This window comes from Mesocricetus auratus, unplaced genomic scaffold, assembly GCF_017639785.1.
Source record: "Mesocricetus auratus isolate SY011 unplaced genomic scaffold, BCM_Maur_2.0 Super-Scaffold_100026, whole genome shotgun sequence".
NCBI lineage: Eukaryota > Metazoa > Chordata > Mammalia > Rodentia > Cricetidae > Mesocricetus > Mesocricetus auratus.
This window is the reverse complement of record NW_024429207.1, coordinates 22,981,675-22,996,720: the sequence shown is the minus strand read 5'-3', so window position 1 is coordinate 22,996,720 and position 15,046 is coordinate 22,981,675. Positions and strand designations below refer to the sequence as shown.

Below are 15,046 nucleotides of genomic sequence, written 5' to 3'. Positions count from 1 at the left end.
TACAGCTCCACCTTTTCAGGAGTTCCCTCAAGTTGTTTAAGTGGATGTCAATAAACAAAGTGGTTATGTTATTATTAGCTGGGGCTTGGGAATGTTTATTTGAACCACTCTGGAAGGGATGTCATTACCTTTGATGTGGCTTCTATTCAAACTTTCCTTATCAATGTGCCTATCAGAAACGAAAACAAATTACCATTTAACCCAATTGTCCTTTTCAAAGCTGTCAATATTGAGGTGACCTCTGCTCTGTCTTCACAAGAAGGACAGATTAGTTTGCAGGTAGCACTTCCTCCAAGATTTCCTCTCTCTGTGCATCCCCAGCAGCATTTTCCTGGCTTTAGTCACACCACATATCTAGAGGCTAATCCTCCTTCTGAAGCAAATCCATTTAATCTTCTCAAGCCAAAACCCTCCCTTTCCTTTTTACTGAGATCAAAAGCCACAGAGAAGATGGCTCCTATCCCGTGGGATCAATCTAAATGGCCACCATTTAATCTTTCTGTGCCTGTCCATGAGGCACACACCCGTTATTTAGTCCTGGCTGTGATTCTCAAAACATAGAAGATGTGTTGAGAAGATGAAAGGATGGTGGCTAGACAGCTACAAGGTTCTGTTTAGGCTCAGAAAGCATGCCATACAAGTCTCCCTTTCTTGCCAATCATGCCCATGATGACCTCTCTTTCCTGAAATGGCAATTCCCAACCATAAGAGGATTAGATGTCCAGTTTATGTTTGCAGTTTGACTCCATGGATTCACCCCTAGTTGGCTAAACCTGTCCACTGTTACTCTCACCAGTATTGGGGCATTTATTCTCTTGTGGAGAGCATTTAAGAGTGGCCATCTATAAGAGTATCACTTTAAGTTTCTGTGATTCAGAAACAAGTGACCAAGCAACAATCATACCCAAGTATTAAAGTAATCATTCAGAGCTAGCAGCTCCATCTGGAGGAGAAACAGAGCCCCCAGGATAACAGGAGATTCAGATATGTTGTTGAAAGCGAAGCAAAATCAAATCATTGAAGTTTATCCAAGAGCTGAACAATGCCATTCTCAAACTTCCAAAAGAAGGTGCCACAGGGTCGTTTGGCACACAGGGAAAAAGTTAGTATGAAGGAAATTCCCACCTTGCAGCATGACCCAGATCTTTCCACAATGGTGCTGTTTTGCAAAGCTGTTTCCAAATGCTATTTTAATCAAAGCCAACCTGCCTTGGTGTACCCCGAGAGCTCAACTATTTCACCAAAAGCAGTATGAAAGAGTTGTATGGAGTAATATTAATGTCATTCAACTGGGTTGCTTCCCACTGTGTCCCACAAAGACAGTGAAATGGTACTCATTCTCTCTAGCAAGACAGAATAGGTCCTACTGTTCTGAACAGCCAACCCTTTCCAACTGATATGCAGTTCATTCTCGCCACAGTCATTCACATCCCCATTTTGTTTTTATACTGAAAATATTGATCACTGTAGTCCTCACAGTTCTGATATTTCGGATATCCTAATACACACATATGAAGACATGAGATGCTGGAAACAGTCAACCCTTAGTGGAATAAAGACACTGAATGTCAGGAGAAAGTCTCATCTTGCATTTTCAGCTCATGGGGAATTTAACTTAATACCTTCCTCAAAAGCTGAGAACAATTCAAACCTAGGTATCTTTCTGGCTTTTTTATTTTCATTAAAGCAAGATGCAAATTGGGTAATCAGACTCTGCCTCTGTATGATTAAAAATCTACACGTTGCCATTGTCCAGGGAAAGGATTGGTCCAATCAATAAATTACCCAAACCACTGTCTGAATGATGGCCAAGAAATAAAAAACTACTTAAAATATTCCCAAGTACATACACACTTATGATGAGTCATTTTATGTGTTCACTTCACTTAAATTGTCTTGTATTGTCAGCTATCTGGGTTGATTTATTCTAGACACTTGTGTAAGAGTGTTGGTGATGACAGTAACTTTTGATTCTGAAAACTGATTAAAGCACATGAAACAAAGTTTCAACAGGAATAGTCTTCATCCAATCAGTTAAAGACAAACAAAACTAAACTAAAAAGGAAAGCTGACCCTACCAGAAGTGATAGAGAATTGCCCACTCAGACAGCTTCTGAACTGAAGTGCTAACTCTTGCTGCCCATTGGCCTTTGACCTGGGATAGCACATCTTATTGGTTCTATAGAAGTCAGCCTACCACTGGGCTTGACACTGGGACAGTGACTAAGATTTCTGGGCTTGTCAGCCTTCAAATCTTCAATTACCTTTTGATTTTTTACTTCCATTTCCTTCCCTTTCCTTCCCTAACCACCCCTTCCTCTTCATCTACTTATTTGTTTGTTTAATTTTTCTTTATTTTTGGTATTTTGTGACAGGGTCTCCCTCTGCAGTCTACATTAGTCATGACCTCACAATCTTACTGCCTGATGCTTGGCCCCAGACTTGAATCACATGTGTGATCCTCCTGCTTTGGTTTATCAGGAGAATATTGACTATTGTGTCAACTCAGATTTAAGGTGGATCTACTCTTAGCCGTTCACTAGCAGTGCTGATCATTCCTTTTAGCGTTAAACAGTACGCTTCTCCAGCTGGTAAATAAGCATGAATCATCACACAAATACAAGCAGTACTTGTACACAAAATAACCTTTCTTTCTTACATTAAGAGCTAAGCACTATGTCTTCCATGTATAACTCTCAGATTACATCCTAGACAACTAAGTCTAAAGTCATATTACTCAAGTCCACTATATAATTTATAGGAAACTTTATTACTATAGTTATCCAAAATCCATCCAGAAGACAAATAACTATAGAGGCATCATCATTTAGAAGGCATGTGGAATCCTTAATCCTAACTGTATTACTTGAAAAACATGTCCACAATGTGAAAAAGTAGTCACACCTGTAAGTCACAATTCAGAAAAGTTTGGTGGTATTCAAGGGTTGTCAGATATATTTCCTTAACCATCTTACTATTTAGTGTGTGCAGAAGTAGATGGCTTATACGCACTTAGTGGATAGCACAGAAGATTCAACATTGAACTTTCTGGCTACATTATTTGTGATCATCACCCCTTACATTGCCTCTGATATGAGCATCGCTGAGTAAAGGCAATGTGGATATGAATGTGTTAATTTTAATGAATTAGCCATTTTAAACAATGCAGGAACCATACAGATTTATTCTGAAAATGATATACTTAGCATGTGCTTGCTTGTAACCCAGTCATATGAGTGCAAAGAAATGGATCCAACCAAAGTATTTCCTTCACAGTGTTATTTTTCCTAATGGATAGTAGCATACACAAAATGATTGCAACCTACTCAGTTGTGATGTTTCTTTGCTAAATATCATGCAAGGACTTCTCAAGAAAGCCATGAATGGCCCCATTCTCATTTTTAAGGAACTACAGAATAGCAATGTAGTTTAGTTCATGTGAATGAGAATTATTTGAGTATATACTCTCTTCCATGAACGATTCATGTATCCTGTCAACATAGGCCTCTACTAATAACTGAAAGTGGGAGTAAGTTTTCCTACTTATAGAAAAAAAGTTAAGTGAGGTGTCCAGAGTTACAATGTGAATAAAAGTAAGCACTATATTAAAAGATGTTTCTCCTTTATGGGACAAGATCTTTCCATGCCTTCCATACCTAGGCAGAGATACACTTGGAGGTAGTAACAGTGTGGTATTAGAAATAAAACACAGGCCTGGAAGTGTAGAGGTGAACATTCCATTCCCTGCTCTACCAGACCAATGTGGGGCAAAACCTCTACTCTCAGGGGTCATTCACCCTCCGTCCACCACTGGCCAGATACAGTTGCAATGTGTTTTCCTTACCAGAAAACCTTACACTCCCAAAGATGTATTAGGAGCTTTAGAGTTTTGTCATGGACTTCACAGATACAAATTCATAGCAATCAGTATCAGAGTTTCACTAAACTTAAAAGTAGTTGCTTCTAAAAAGTGTCAGATTTAAAAAATTTTATCTTTGGAAGTATCTTAGTAGGCTGTAATAAAGTATTTGAAATAACTGCATCTGGCCTAATGATATAGTCCAGTAATGGAGAATTTTTCCAGCATGTACAAGGTTCCTAGCTTCCATTTTCAGCATATCAAAATATTAAAAAATATTATCACTCTCCCTGTACCAAAAATGTGTCCATGCAATTTTCAGCCCTTTATAAATATTCATTTTCATTCTGGTGATTGACTTTCTGCTGTTTTACTAAGCCCAGCTAATGATCAGGACATCCTTTTAGAAACATAAGGATACATGCACATCACCCTCAGATACTGAAGACATCAAATAGATGGTGTTACCTAGAATGCAGAGACCATCTGTGCAGTTTTCAGATTCCTGGCTGAGACCTTCACAGAACTTTCCCCCATTTCTTGGGGGTGGAGCTGTGCACTCACGGATACGGAGATGTTCACACTCTGGGCTGCAGACTGACCATTCACTCCACACTTCCCAGCTGCCATCCACTTCAAAGGAAAATAACAGAGGCCAACTTTAGCAGGAATCAGCCACCACTGGGAGACTTGCCCCACAGTTTAAACAGACCACCAACCCAGTAAAACAAAACTGAGAGATCAGGGCATCTTTACTCTCCAGTTTCTTTTCCAATTAAAGCTATAACAGGATAAGACCCATGATTGAATTTAGGCAAACAGCTGAGTGACTGGTGTCTTTGAGCTGGCTAATATTGACATTATCCATTCTTTCTCATTCTGTCTTACCCAAGAGCATCACTGCGGGACAAGTAGCTATATGCAGTACCATGGGATGCAGTGTGAGCTTACAGTTTAGAGTAGTAAATAGAGTAGACTGACTTTAAGTCCCCAAATCCCCTAAACAATAAAAGTTAAACCCACATGAACTGATAGTGTTAAATGAAAACAGGTCAGTGAAACCCCAAGATGGCAGAATATACAGAAATAGAATTTCTTGGGTCATAGATTGCTGCTGTACATTGAAATGAGCAGACTGAACTTAATTCCATTTAATATTAGCCCAAGAGACCAGGACAGATGTTTGAGGCAATTGCCCCATTACCTCCTAGGAATAGTTTTCACCATGCTTATGTAGGTTAAGATCTTGCAAGTTTTCATCTAAACCAATTAGTACAAAATGGGAAAAAATTTTAAAAGTACTGAATGTGGCCCCAAAATGTCTTGAGTCCCAGTTTTGGTTTTGTAAACTTGTTAGCAGAGAAAGTAAGTCATGTGGCTTCAGTTTTCCATTTCTGTCATCTGGGGACAATAGAGTCACAATGGAGAGATAAATGACATGGCATGTATGAAAATGTCCTCACAGTACCTGGCACATAGTAAGCACTCAATAAATGCTTATGAAATACAAGGGCAAATTAAACTCCAAACACAGGCTGTTGGTCAGAGTTGAGACCTTAGCTTCTAGAGAAACTCAAATTGAGAATTTGAGGCTCTGGTCCCAGGTCCTTGGAATTAAACTTGTGTGGTGTATGTGAAACTGGGAGCAGATATGCTTTCCATACAGAAAGCTACCTTCCACCTCACATGGTTCTCATTGTATTAGCTGGATTTTATACAGCCAGGAAGAAACAACAAAAGAACTGATAGAAGACACATTCCATAAATGAGATCTACTGCTATTAGGAAAGAAAGGCAAGTGCAGGCCAGGTGTAAATACACACCAATGTGGTGGCCAGTCTCTACCAATTGTAATGCAAAGAAATACCAAGCTGAAACGGAGTCAAGGTCAAGTTCTGGATAGTTGGTTTTTTGTGCTTGAAGGTAGCTCACCCAATCCCTGATTACCATATTCAGATTCATGCCATCAAGTAGGAAAATCAAGGGGAGAAGGTGGTGGTTTAGTTCAACAAAGCAGTGCTACCACAAGCCTTGCATAGAGGAGTTTCCCCCATGTTCTCCTCATTACAATGAATTCAGTATCAGCACCTTGGATAGAAGCAATAGTCTAGGACCTCGGACCAGGGTGACTTTGGAAGGAAGGGCACATTGCTTGCTGCACAGCAGCTTAATAGCATTGGCAGATTAGAAGGAGAAGGGTAATTTGTGTATATCTCACCAGGACAAAGAGCAGTGCAGGTTATTTTCTGCACTGACATTCCCTCACAAAAGGCCCCACCATTGAGAGGAGCGGGGTTGGTGCAGGTCCGGGAACGTTTCTGCCATCCTCTACCACAGCGAACATTGCAGGCTGACCACTCTGTCCAGGAAGACCAGCCTCCATTCACTGAGAGACAAAAATGGGGAGGGGAGAAAAAAAGGAGAGAGGTTTGTACTGATTGCCTACTATGTGCAAGCCACTGCGCCAGGTGCTGTGAGTCAGGGTTTTGGGGAAGAAGAGATGATGCCGAGTCCGTCCCACTTGCTGCTCTGCTGTGAGCCAGCCGTGGTCCTCATTCTTCTACCCTCCTGTAAGAGGAACCTAGAGAGTTGGCTTTGCAGGGAACTATTAAAAATGGGAACAACTCATCAGCAGATCTCTAAGGCACTTGACCATCCAGAGAATAAGAAGAAAACATTAGCATCTGAAATTCTATTACTTTTAAGTGCTTCAAAAATAATTCCCAGGGCTCCTCTACTGTGGAAAGGAATGCCTTAGCTTAAATAGCTAGAAATACTCTACCACAATGCTGAAGATCATCAACAAACAACATTTGTTTTTGGTGCATTTCATCTGGTAGGAGAGGAACTGATTACCTTCTGTGAAGATATGGGTGGGGGCCGCATCTGAGTTTGGGAAAGGTGGGGAGCTAAAGTTGCCCACTATGATGCTTTCCAAAAATAAACACCATGAAAAGAAAAAAACCCACTATTTTATTATTTCTAAGAGAGAGACTGCAAATGCCACTGGCTGTCTCACAACAGCGCAAGATTGAATGGACCAGCAAGCACATTAATAGTGTTAGGGATGCTCTCTCACCTGGCACAGGAGTGAGGTGGGACAGCACTGCAGTGAATGACCCAGGTGCCCCTTAGCTCTTGGACTGGAAATTTCAATATAGTACACGGCTCTTTACATCTCTGTTTTAGCCCTCCCTATCCCTTCCTGGCCTTTGGGCAGGTCTTACCGTAGACCACCACAGTTGCTGACAGGCTCCTCCTCTTGGCCACAATGTTGGCTGCCATACAGGTGTAATTCCCCGAGTCTGAGAGCCGGGCTTGCCTGATGATCAGGTTATGGTCAGCCCTGGTGTCAATGTTCTCATCCTGCTCAGAGTCAATGGGTTCCTCATTTTTCAGCCATTCCACCTACAGGCAGAAAAGGACATTTATAAGTCATCACAAGAATAAACTCTCTTCCAGGAGTAGACTGTGTGCATCTGTGATACAACACACAGAGGTGTTATGAACACTGCTTTGTATTCCACATTCTGCCTGCTTACTGAGTAAATCTGGCTCTATTTGGGAAATAGACACTCAAGTTAAAACCCTCCTAATAACTTTGACCCATTTTTTAAAAACAGGTAATAGAACAGGAATGACTAAAATTAGGCTATTTCTTTTTGCTAGAAATCCAGTGATGAGCAGGAGGACAATGACGATGATGACGGCAATGATGATGATGCTATTTCTAATCTGGGCATTGTAACTTAGAAAAGTCAACAGATGTATGTTGGATTTGTACTTATTGTTAAGAGAATATTTTACTGGGCAAAATTCCAAGTCCCTGCATTTTCATTTAAGTTTTAATAGAAGCCTGAAAATATAGCCAAGATGAAGAAATACAGCTAGAAAAAATCATAGAATCAAACATCTCACTCTCAAAATTCCCCAGAGTTGGAGATTATCCTTCTGGGTTACTTCTTCAAAGGTTCAAGAGATTTCATCTAGATTTTGGAAGGAGCACTAATTCCACTCTGGTCCTACTGTTACTCCGCTTTCATTTCCTGGGACACGTGAGGAAGACATAGGTAGAAGATCCCTATTCTTTATTCTTACCACACTTAGTTATTAGGTCGTGAAGTATGATGGAAGAATCATTTTGTTTGTCATCTTTTATTCTTCCTCAATGAAAGCTCACCACCCTTAGTAACTCTAGGAAGGATTCAGTCCCACTTTCCTTATTCTACCCCCATGTAGATGCACAATATTTTAGTTACTAGGTCAATAAGCATGGTGGTTTGCCATGGTTGAACTGTTTGCCTTCCCCCTTTGTCCTCTGCTCTATATCAAAATACCTTCACCATCTTGTGACAATATGGCCACATGTGACATTTAGTTCAGGTTATCAGCATTTGTAAAGCACAGTGATCTGACAAATGTGTGGAAACTATAACTTATCATAGAATCATGATTCCCAAGATTTGGAGAACAATGTTTGTGTGTGTGTGTGTGTGTTTGTGTGTGTGTGTGTGTGTGTGTGTGTGTGTGTGTGAGAGAGAGAGAGAGAGAGAGAGAGAGAGACAGAGAGACAGAGAGAGAGAGAGAGAGAGAGAGACATTTGGGTTACTCCTCTAATGGCAGTGAGGATGTTGACACAAATTCACAGGGGTATGTTGCACAGGGGATATTCTGTTATGCTTGGCCCACAATTAGCATAGCTAATTGAGAATTAGTTTTAGCATAAGAAGCTTCATTTAATTTTGTTTTTAAACATAAGGAATTCAAATTTATAATCAGTAAGTTGTATTTGTCATATAACTGTTCAGCATAGCAAAGGTGTGACAGTCCTTATGAAAAGGAAGTTATTTACCAGATGAAACTTAATCATGGCCCTTCATTATTTTTCATACGTATTGCCCATTCATGAATGTTCAGATACCAAAAAGTATCATCACCTAAAAGTAACCCAACAAGGAAGCCACTGAAAAAGGAAAACAATGCCAAATGGCAAAAGAAGAGACCTTGAAGCACCAGAAGAATAAATAGATCTGCACCATCTTAAGCTACACAGACCATCTTGAGCTACACAATGAGGTAAGAAGCTCAATGAAGTACTAACCCCACAGATCCCTTCAGTATCCCCATGATCCATCCTGGAGAGTCACCAATTATTAACCATGCAGAGACAAGGAATGTGGCTCTATTAAACAACACAGGGTAGAGAATCTCCTTTTACAACACATCTCAATATTAGTATATGACTCAAAGTCTTTAATTTCCCATGGACATAGTGGGTTTCACAGTGATTCATTACCCATATAACAAGTGATAAAAACATTGACTGAGTATCAGAGACTGTACTGAAGGCTACGTAAACACATTTTTCCAAACAAGAGGGCAAATTCCTTTTAAAGTCTTACTTAGAATGGCAAGACATAAATAACAAAAGGAATCCATATCCTCAACAAAAGCACCAAGTAACATAGCCACCAACCTCTGAGATGACTGCTTCCTTCAGGATAGAGAGAACTAGTGATCTCTAAATCACTCTTACTCCTAACTCATTACATACAACAAAATAGTCAACAAAATATGTCTGAGAGATACACTCTGCTTCCACTCTTCCGGCTCAGAAATGCTGCAGAGAAATACCTATTAACTAGTTAACTCATGAACTTTGATGTTGGCAGTGCTTGGGAAGCCCTTTCTGCATGTTGTTCTATGTCTCTATATTCTTTTTACACAGATGGGTAGAGGCAGGGAAACCCTGTGCCTGTCCATACACAAATCAGTTCTTGAGTACAGAGCTCTGTAAGCAGTGGTCCTGGAGACAGAGCCTAAGATCCCCAGTGTCTGGGAAATAAGGACAACATTCTCGAATGAGTGGCCCAGAGGAATTCAAAGCATACTTATCAAGTAGAGAGCTATGTGCAGATTTGAAATCTATAAAATAGACCAAGCACAAATGAAGCAAACTAGGCCAACTGTACTATAAATTTAGTGAAAAAATGGTCAGTGTGGACAATATGAGGAAAACAATATGAATGAGCTGAACCCTTCTTTTATTTGATTAGAATTCACTCAGTAAACAGGGTGTGGAGATAAATATATAGCTAGTTAAAGAATTAAACAGTATGCATTATATATCACTAGTAATATGTTAAGTGATAATATAACTTTCCTGGACTACGGATATAGCTCAGTTGGTATATTGTTTGCCTTGTAAGCTTGAGGACCTGCGTTCTATCACCAGAACCTACCTTAAAAAAAGCCAGTGTTGGGGTACATGCTTGTAATCTCAGTGTTAGGACTGATGAGGCATTGATTCCCTAAACTCCCTTGCCAAGCAGCCAAGCCTACTTGGCAAGTTCTAAGCCTGTAAGAATTCTGCCTCCAGAGATTATGAACGGTTCCTAAAGAATGATGCCTAAGATTGTTGTTCACTGCCATTCATTTCCACACATGCACACGCACTGCCCGCAATAGACACATGTTTGTGTGCACACATGCATACAGACACACACACACACACACACACACACACACACACACACACACACACTTTTATCCTTAAAAACAAACATTGCCATACAGCCTGTATTATGTGGTTTCTTTGGTTTTCACTGGACAGCACCACAGGGAAGTTTACCTTATACTTATTCCTTCCCCATTGCCTCTAGAAATGCTGTAGTGGCCTGATGACTCACTGGTCTGCTACTACTTCTTCTCCTGCCTCTAACCTGGATTTTGCCTCATAGACCAGATGCTCTCAATTTGCAGATAGAAATCATTCAGTGGGTTCACTTCTTCTCCAAATGAAGGCATCCCTTCTGTGGTTTGGACTCTATCTGCTTCCTACATGAATTCTTCCACTCATATTTCACCTCGGCTTACCTACTCCCCTCTAGTTAGATTAAGACTTCAACTTCTTCTAGAAACTCAAGTCAAGTCCCTTCCTGACCTAGAGCCCAATCCCTGAGGAACCCATGGCCCCACTGACTTGATATTCTGAACTCAGATTACATGCAATATTCTTTGAGATGTCTTACCCAGCTGTGCTTTCTAAACAATGAATCACCATCACTCCATTGTGCTATAACTTTCCCCTAAATGTATCCACACTGGGTAGTCCTAAAAATAGCAATGCCATTATCTATCATATCCTTTTGACAGTATATGCCTAGGATTTTTCCAAAACAAAGCATTATGGATTGCCTCACTTAGGACTGCTATTGCTATGATAAAACACCAAGACCTAAAGCAACCCGGGAAGGACAGTTTATTTCAGTTTACAACTCTCAGGTCATACTTCATCACTGAGAAAAGTCAAGGTAGAAACTCAGGGCAGAAACTAAACTAGAAGCTATGTAGAAACACAGTTTACTGGCTTCTATGGCTTGTTTATCTCTCCCTCCCTTGCTCCCTTCCTCCCTCCCTCCCTCTATTTTTCTCTTCTTTCTTTTTTCTTTTGAGACAGGGTCTCTCTACATAGCCCTGGCTGTCATGTAACTCATAATGTAGATCAGACTGGTCTTGAACTCTTAGAGATTCTCTGCCTCTGCCTCCTGGGTCCTGGGATTAAAGGCATGTGCCATGATGTCCAGCTTTCAGTCTGTTTTCTTATACAACTCAGGATCATTTGTCCAGGATCAGTGCTACCCACAATGAACTTGGCTCTCCCACATCAATCAATCAATCAATCAATCAATCAGTTAATCAATCAATCAATAAAATGCCCAACAATTCCCTATAGATCAGTCATGGAAGCACTTTCTCAATTGAGAGTCCCTCTTCCCAAATGTTTCTAACTATGCTAGCTTGACACAAAGCTAACCCACACAGGACTAGAGATGGAAATTTGATAATAGTACATTATTTTTTTTGGTTAGAAAAAGTAAAGAAGAAAATAAGAAAGAGGAAAGGGGGGGAATCATGAAAACCAATCATGAGTCAGAAACTCAACTTAGCATTATATAGACATTAAAACAAATATGAAAGTTAAAATACAAAACTATAGATTGAATGCTATATATAGATTTGCAAAGTGAAACCCAGTCACAAACATAGACATGTTTAGAAAGATCAGAATTGTAGTATATGCATATTTAAGATCTTAGTGGTTATGTTTTTTTTCCTACTGGGAGTTGAGATACATTTGAGAAAAAACATTTGTAATGTTCAGGAAAAAAAGCCACATTGGCTATAAAATATCTCCTTGAGTTTATCATGGAGCATAGCAACTTCCAACTTTATATTTGGCCACAGAATGTTTCTTCAATACAAAGCTTCACTGAAAAGCCAAAATTAAAAAAAAAAAGGGTAAAGGAGAAAAGATCATGAGACTGACAGAGGGGGCAGGGATTCTTAGCAGCAGATTTGTATCCTTTGAACTACAAGCATGAGGCCATGCCCAAGCCACCTTCTTTGTGTCCCATGGGAGAGTATTCTCCTCCTGCTTTGTATGTGGTAATAAAGCCCCTAGAGATGTTCCAAGCACAATCTCAGCCACCACTACACACTGGCCCAGCTAAGCGTTCCACCAATTTAGCCACACGCAAGTGTATACATGCTCTAGGTGTTTGTGCACTTTCTTTTACACTGTTTATTAGTGGTGCCAGGACTGAAGTTCATCAATTAAATTGTGTCTATAAACAACCCACACATCAGTGCATTTCTAAAAGTAGAGCCTTTTATTAGTAACCTAATAGTTTATCCATTTAACAGATGGCAGGGATTTTAGTAAGAAATCAGTTTGCTATTTTCTGGGCTTATAAAGTTGACACATTGTATTAGATTTATGGTTTTGTCACTTAGAGAAATTTAAAACATTTTTGATGAGCTAAGTGCTTCTAATGTAGAAACACACACACACACTTACACACACATACACCCCATGCACACATGCATTCATACTCTTCAGTTGCAAACTTCATTATCCTGGGGCTTAGGCAGCACCATAAATTAATACAGTGCTTCTGGGTGCAAGACACAGATACATTGCCCGTGTATTAAGAGACTGCTCCATTTCAAAATATGAGCTGACTCTCATTTTTCTTTTAAAAATATGCCACTTTCAGTCTCCCTTTGTTGTACCACTTTTGCTAGAAACATTGGCCTTTCTTTTAAAATAAAAAATGTGATAATAGAATAAAAATTCAATTGATTTAATTTTTGCTTAAAATCTCTTTTGCCTTTAATACATTATACAGAACTCTTCAGACTTACAGGGTATTCAGCCTCCATGACAAGAATTATGGGTTAGTGGAATCTGAGGAGAGATATAGACCAAGAGACCTGTGCAAATAAACCCTTGCTAGTTAGGGTCTGATTGTTACCACCATGAAAAAGGACAGCGCTAAGGATTTCTTACAGAAGCCATGTGACAAAGCATGCACCATAGCAAGATACAGATTAGACCCTCATCTCTACAAAACTACAGTGTGGTGTCCAACCTGAGATCTCTAGTCAGCATCAACACAGAGGAGCTCATTGTCCTCTGATGACAGTTTTCCTCCTTGCATTGGCCTCCCTGGTCTCCATATGTGTGCTGGTTCACAGGTGTCTTTTTGTTTGCTGTGATTTCTCATGTAAGGGTCAGAGAGCATCATAGAGCTTAGGAACCTCTGTACAGTACTGTGATTCTAGAAATCCCTTTATGAGAAGTTGCCAGAGTTGGAAGTGTCTACTTAAAGCTCTTTGCAAAAGGATACAAATTTTCTGTATAGCACTGAGGATCAATACATTGACACCTGAGGCTCACAGACATTTACATCAGTGATCCAGATGACTGCCTGCTGGCAGGTCATATTTTCAACAGAGAGGCTTAACATTTCTAAAGGTTGTTGGTGTCTGGCTTGCACCCTGAAGAGAGATCATTCTTCATCTGATTTCCACTTCCTTGCTTCAGATGGACAGCCTTGCTTAGGAACATGTGAAGAAACTAGTTACTTGGGGGTAATGAGCCTACGGGTCTGCAGGATGCCTGCATTCATTAGCACAGTGTTATATACAGATGGTCTGCCATTTGTCGATTTTTCCAGTTTATAAACAAATCTGGAAACACAGACCATTGAGGACAATTAAATTTCTTTCAAGAGAGCTGAATCCTGGTTTGCTGTTGGTAGGAAGCTGGGGAGTGGATGGGCTTTCCTCCCCAGTAGATGCCATGATATACAGTAAGATGTGGAGGGATATTCCTTTGGAAGAGGGGAGCATGCTTTGAGGGAGAGAATTTTATCTGGAATGAAGGTAATCTGTAATACTTGGATGCACTGCATTGCTAGCTGTCACTCACTGTGCCCTTTTACTAAGTACAGTTATGTATGGACACATGGAGCATAATATTCACTGTCATCTGACAGCACACCAGCATTCTCATGTATGCAGTGGGAGTGGCGTTTGTTTGGTTCCAAAACCAGAAGACACCAGGTCTAGAAGAAGCGATAGACATTGGCATGGGCTGGATGTTCCCATGCAGAACCCAAACCATATGACCTTTAAATTCTAGGTGTTACTAACCTGGAAATCTTTCTTGCTCCTTTCTCAGAAAATTCCATAGGGACCATTCCTTGATGCAATCTACCAGGAGCACTTTCCCTCAATCTCATGTCTTTTCCGGGAACTGGGTAGACTCAGCGTCAAAGGAATTGCTTATATATTTAATAGATGCAATCTAAGGGATTTGAAAAATTCTTTCCCTCATCATTTGTGACTGTTTTATTTTTGATCTACCCACTGCCAAGCTCCTTCACCAGCAATTTTAAAATCTTACGTCTGTCCAAGAGAAAGGAATATTGTAGGTATTAGTCATGAGTACAGATACAAGATAGAAGGGGAACATTTTAATTGATGTATTTGGGAAGTCACTAGTGTTTTAAATACTTACATGTTCCTTCATATTGCATTTCATTTATTTATTCTAGGTATGAGCTATGTAAGAGTAATAATATACCATCAACTATTGTTAAAAATGGCTGAGGAAGCCACAGCATGATAGTGCTGAGGGTTAGAGACAAGGCTATGTTGGTATATGTGGGATAGAATCAGGGAAAGACTGGAAGGCCACAGCAGCTCTCAACACTGCCCTTTCCTGCCCTACTAGCCTCCAAGCTTGTCTGTGAGTTCACCATGTTACAAAAAACAAGTATGACTGACTTTCCGTGCAACAACAGACAGGAGAAGGAGAAGGTATCTTACCTCCTGAGC

At 40.1% G+C, this 15,046-nt stretch overlaps 1 protein-coding gene across 9 annotated transcripts in view; it reads right to left on the bottom strand.

The window, feature by feature from the left end:
• The window catches only part of Unc5d (unc-5 netrin receptor D), a 519,921-nt gene that overhangs the window by 100,449 nt on the left and 404,426 nt on the right, over positions 1-15,046 (bottom strand). For 5 of the 9 annotated variants that reach the window (XM_005066591.4, XM_013110828.3, XM_005066592.4 and 2 more), the window contains exons 5-7: positions 7,087-7,267; positions 6,078-6,245; positions 4,328-4,492 (exon numbers count right to left, since the gene is read on the bottom strand). In XM_005066591.4, the coding sequence (XP_005066648.1) occupies positions 4,328-4,492; positions 6,078-6,245; positions 7,087-7,267 (514 nt within the window). The remainder of the gene's footprint in view (positions 1-4,327; positions 4,493-6,077; positions 6,246-7,086; positions 7,268-15,046) is intronic. The other 4 variants (XM_013110830.3, XM_013110831.3, XM_005066595.4 and 1 more) reach the window with 1 other exon arrangement.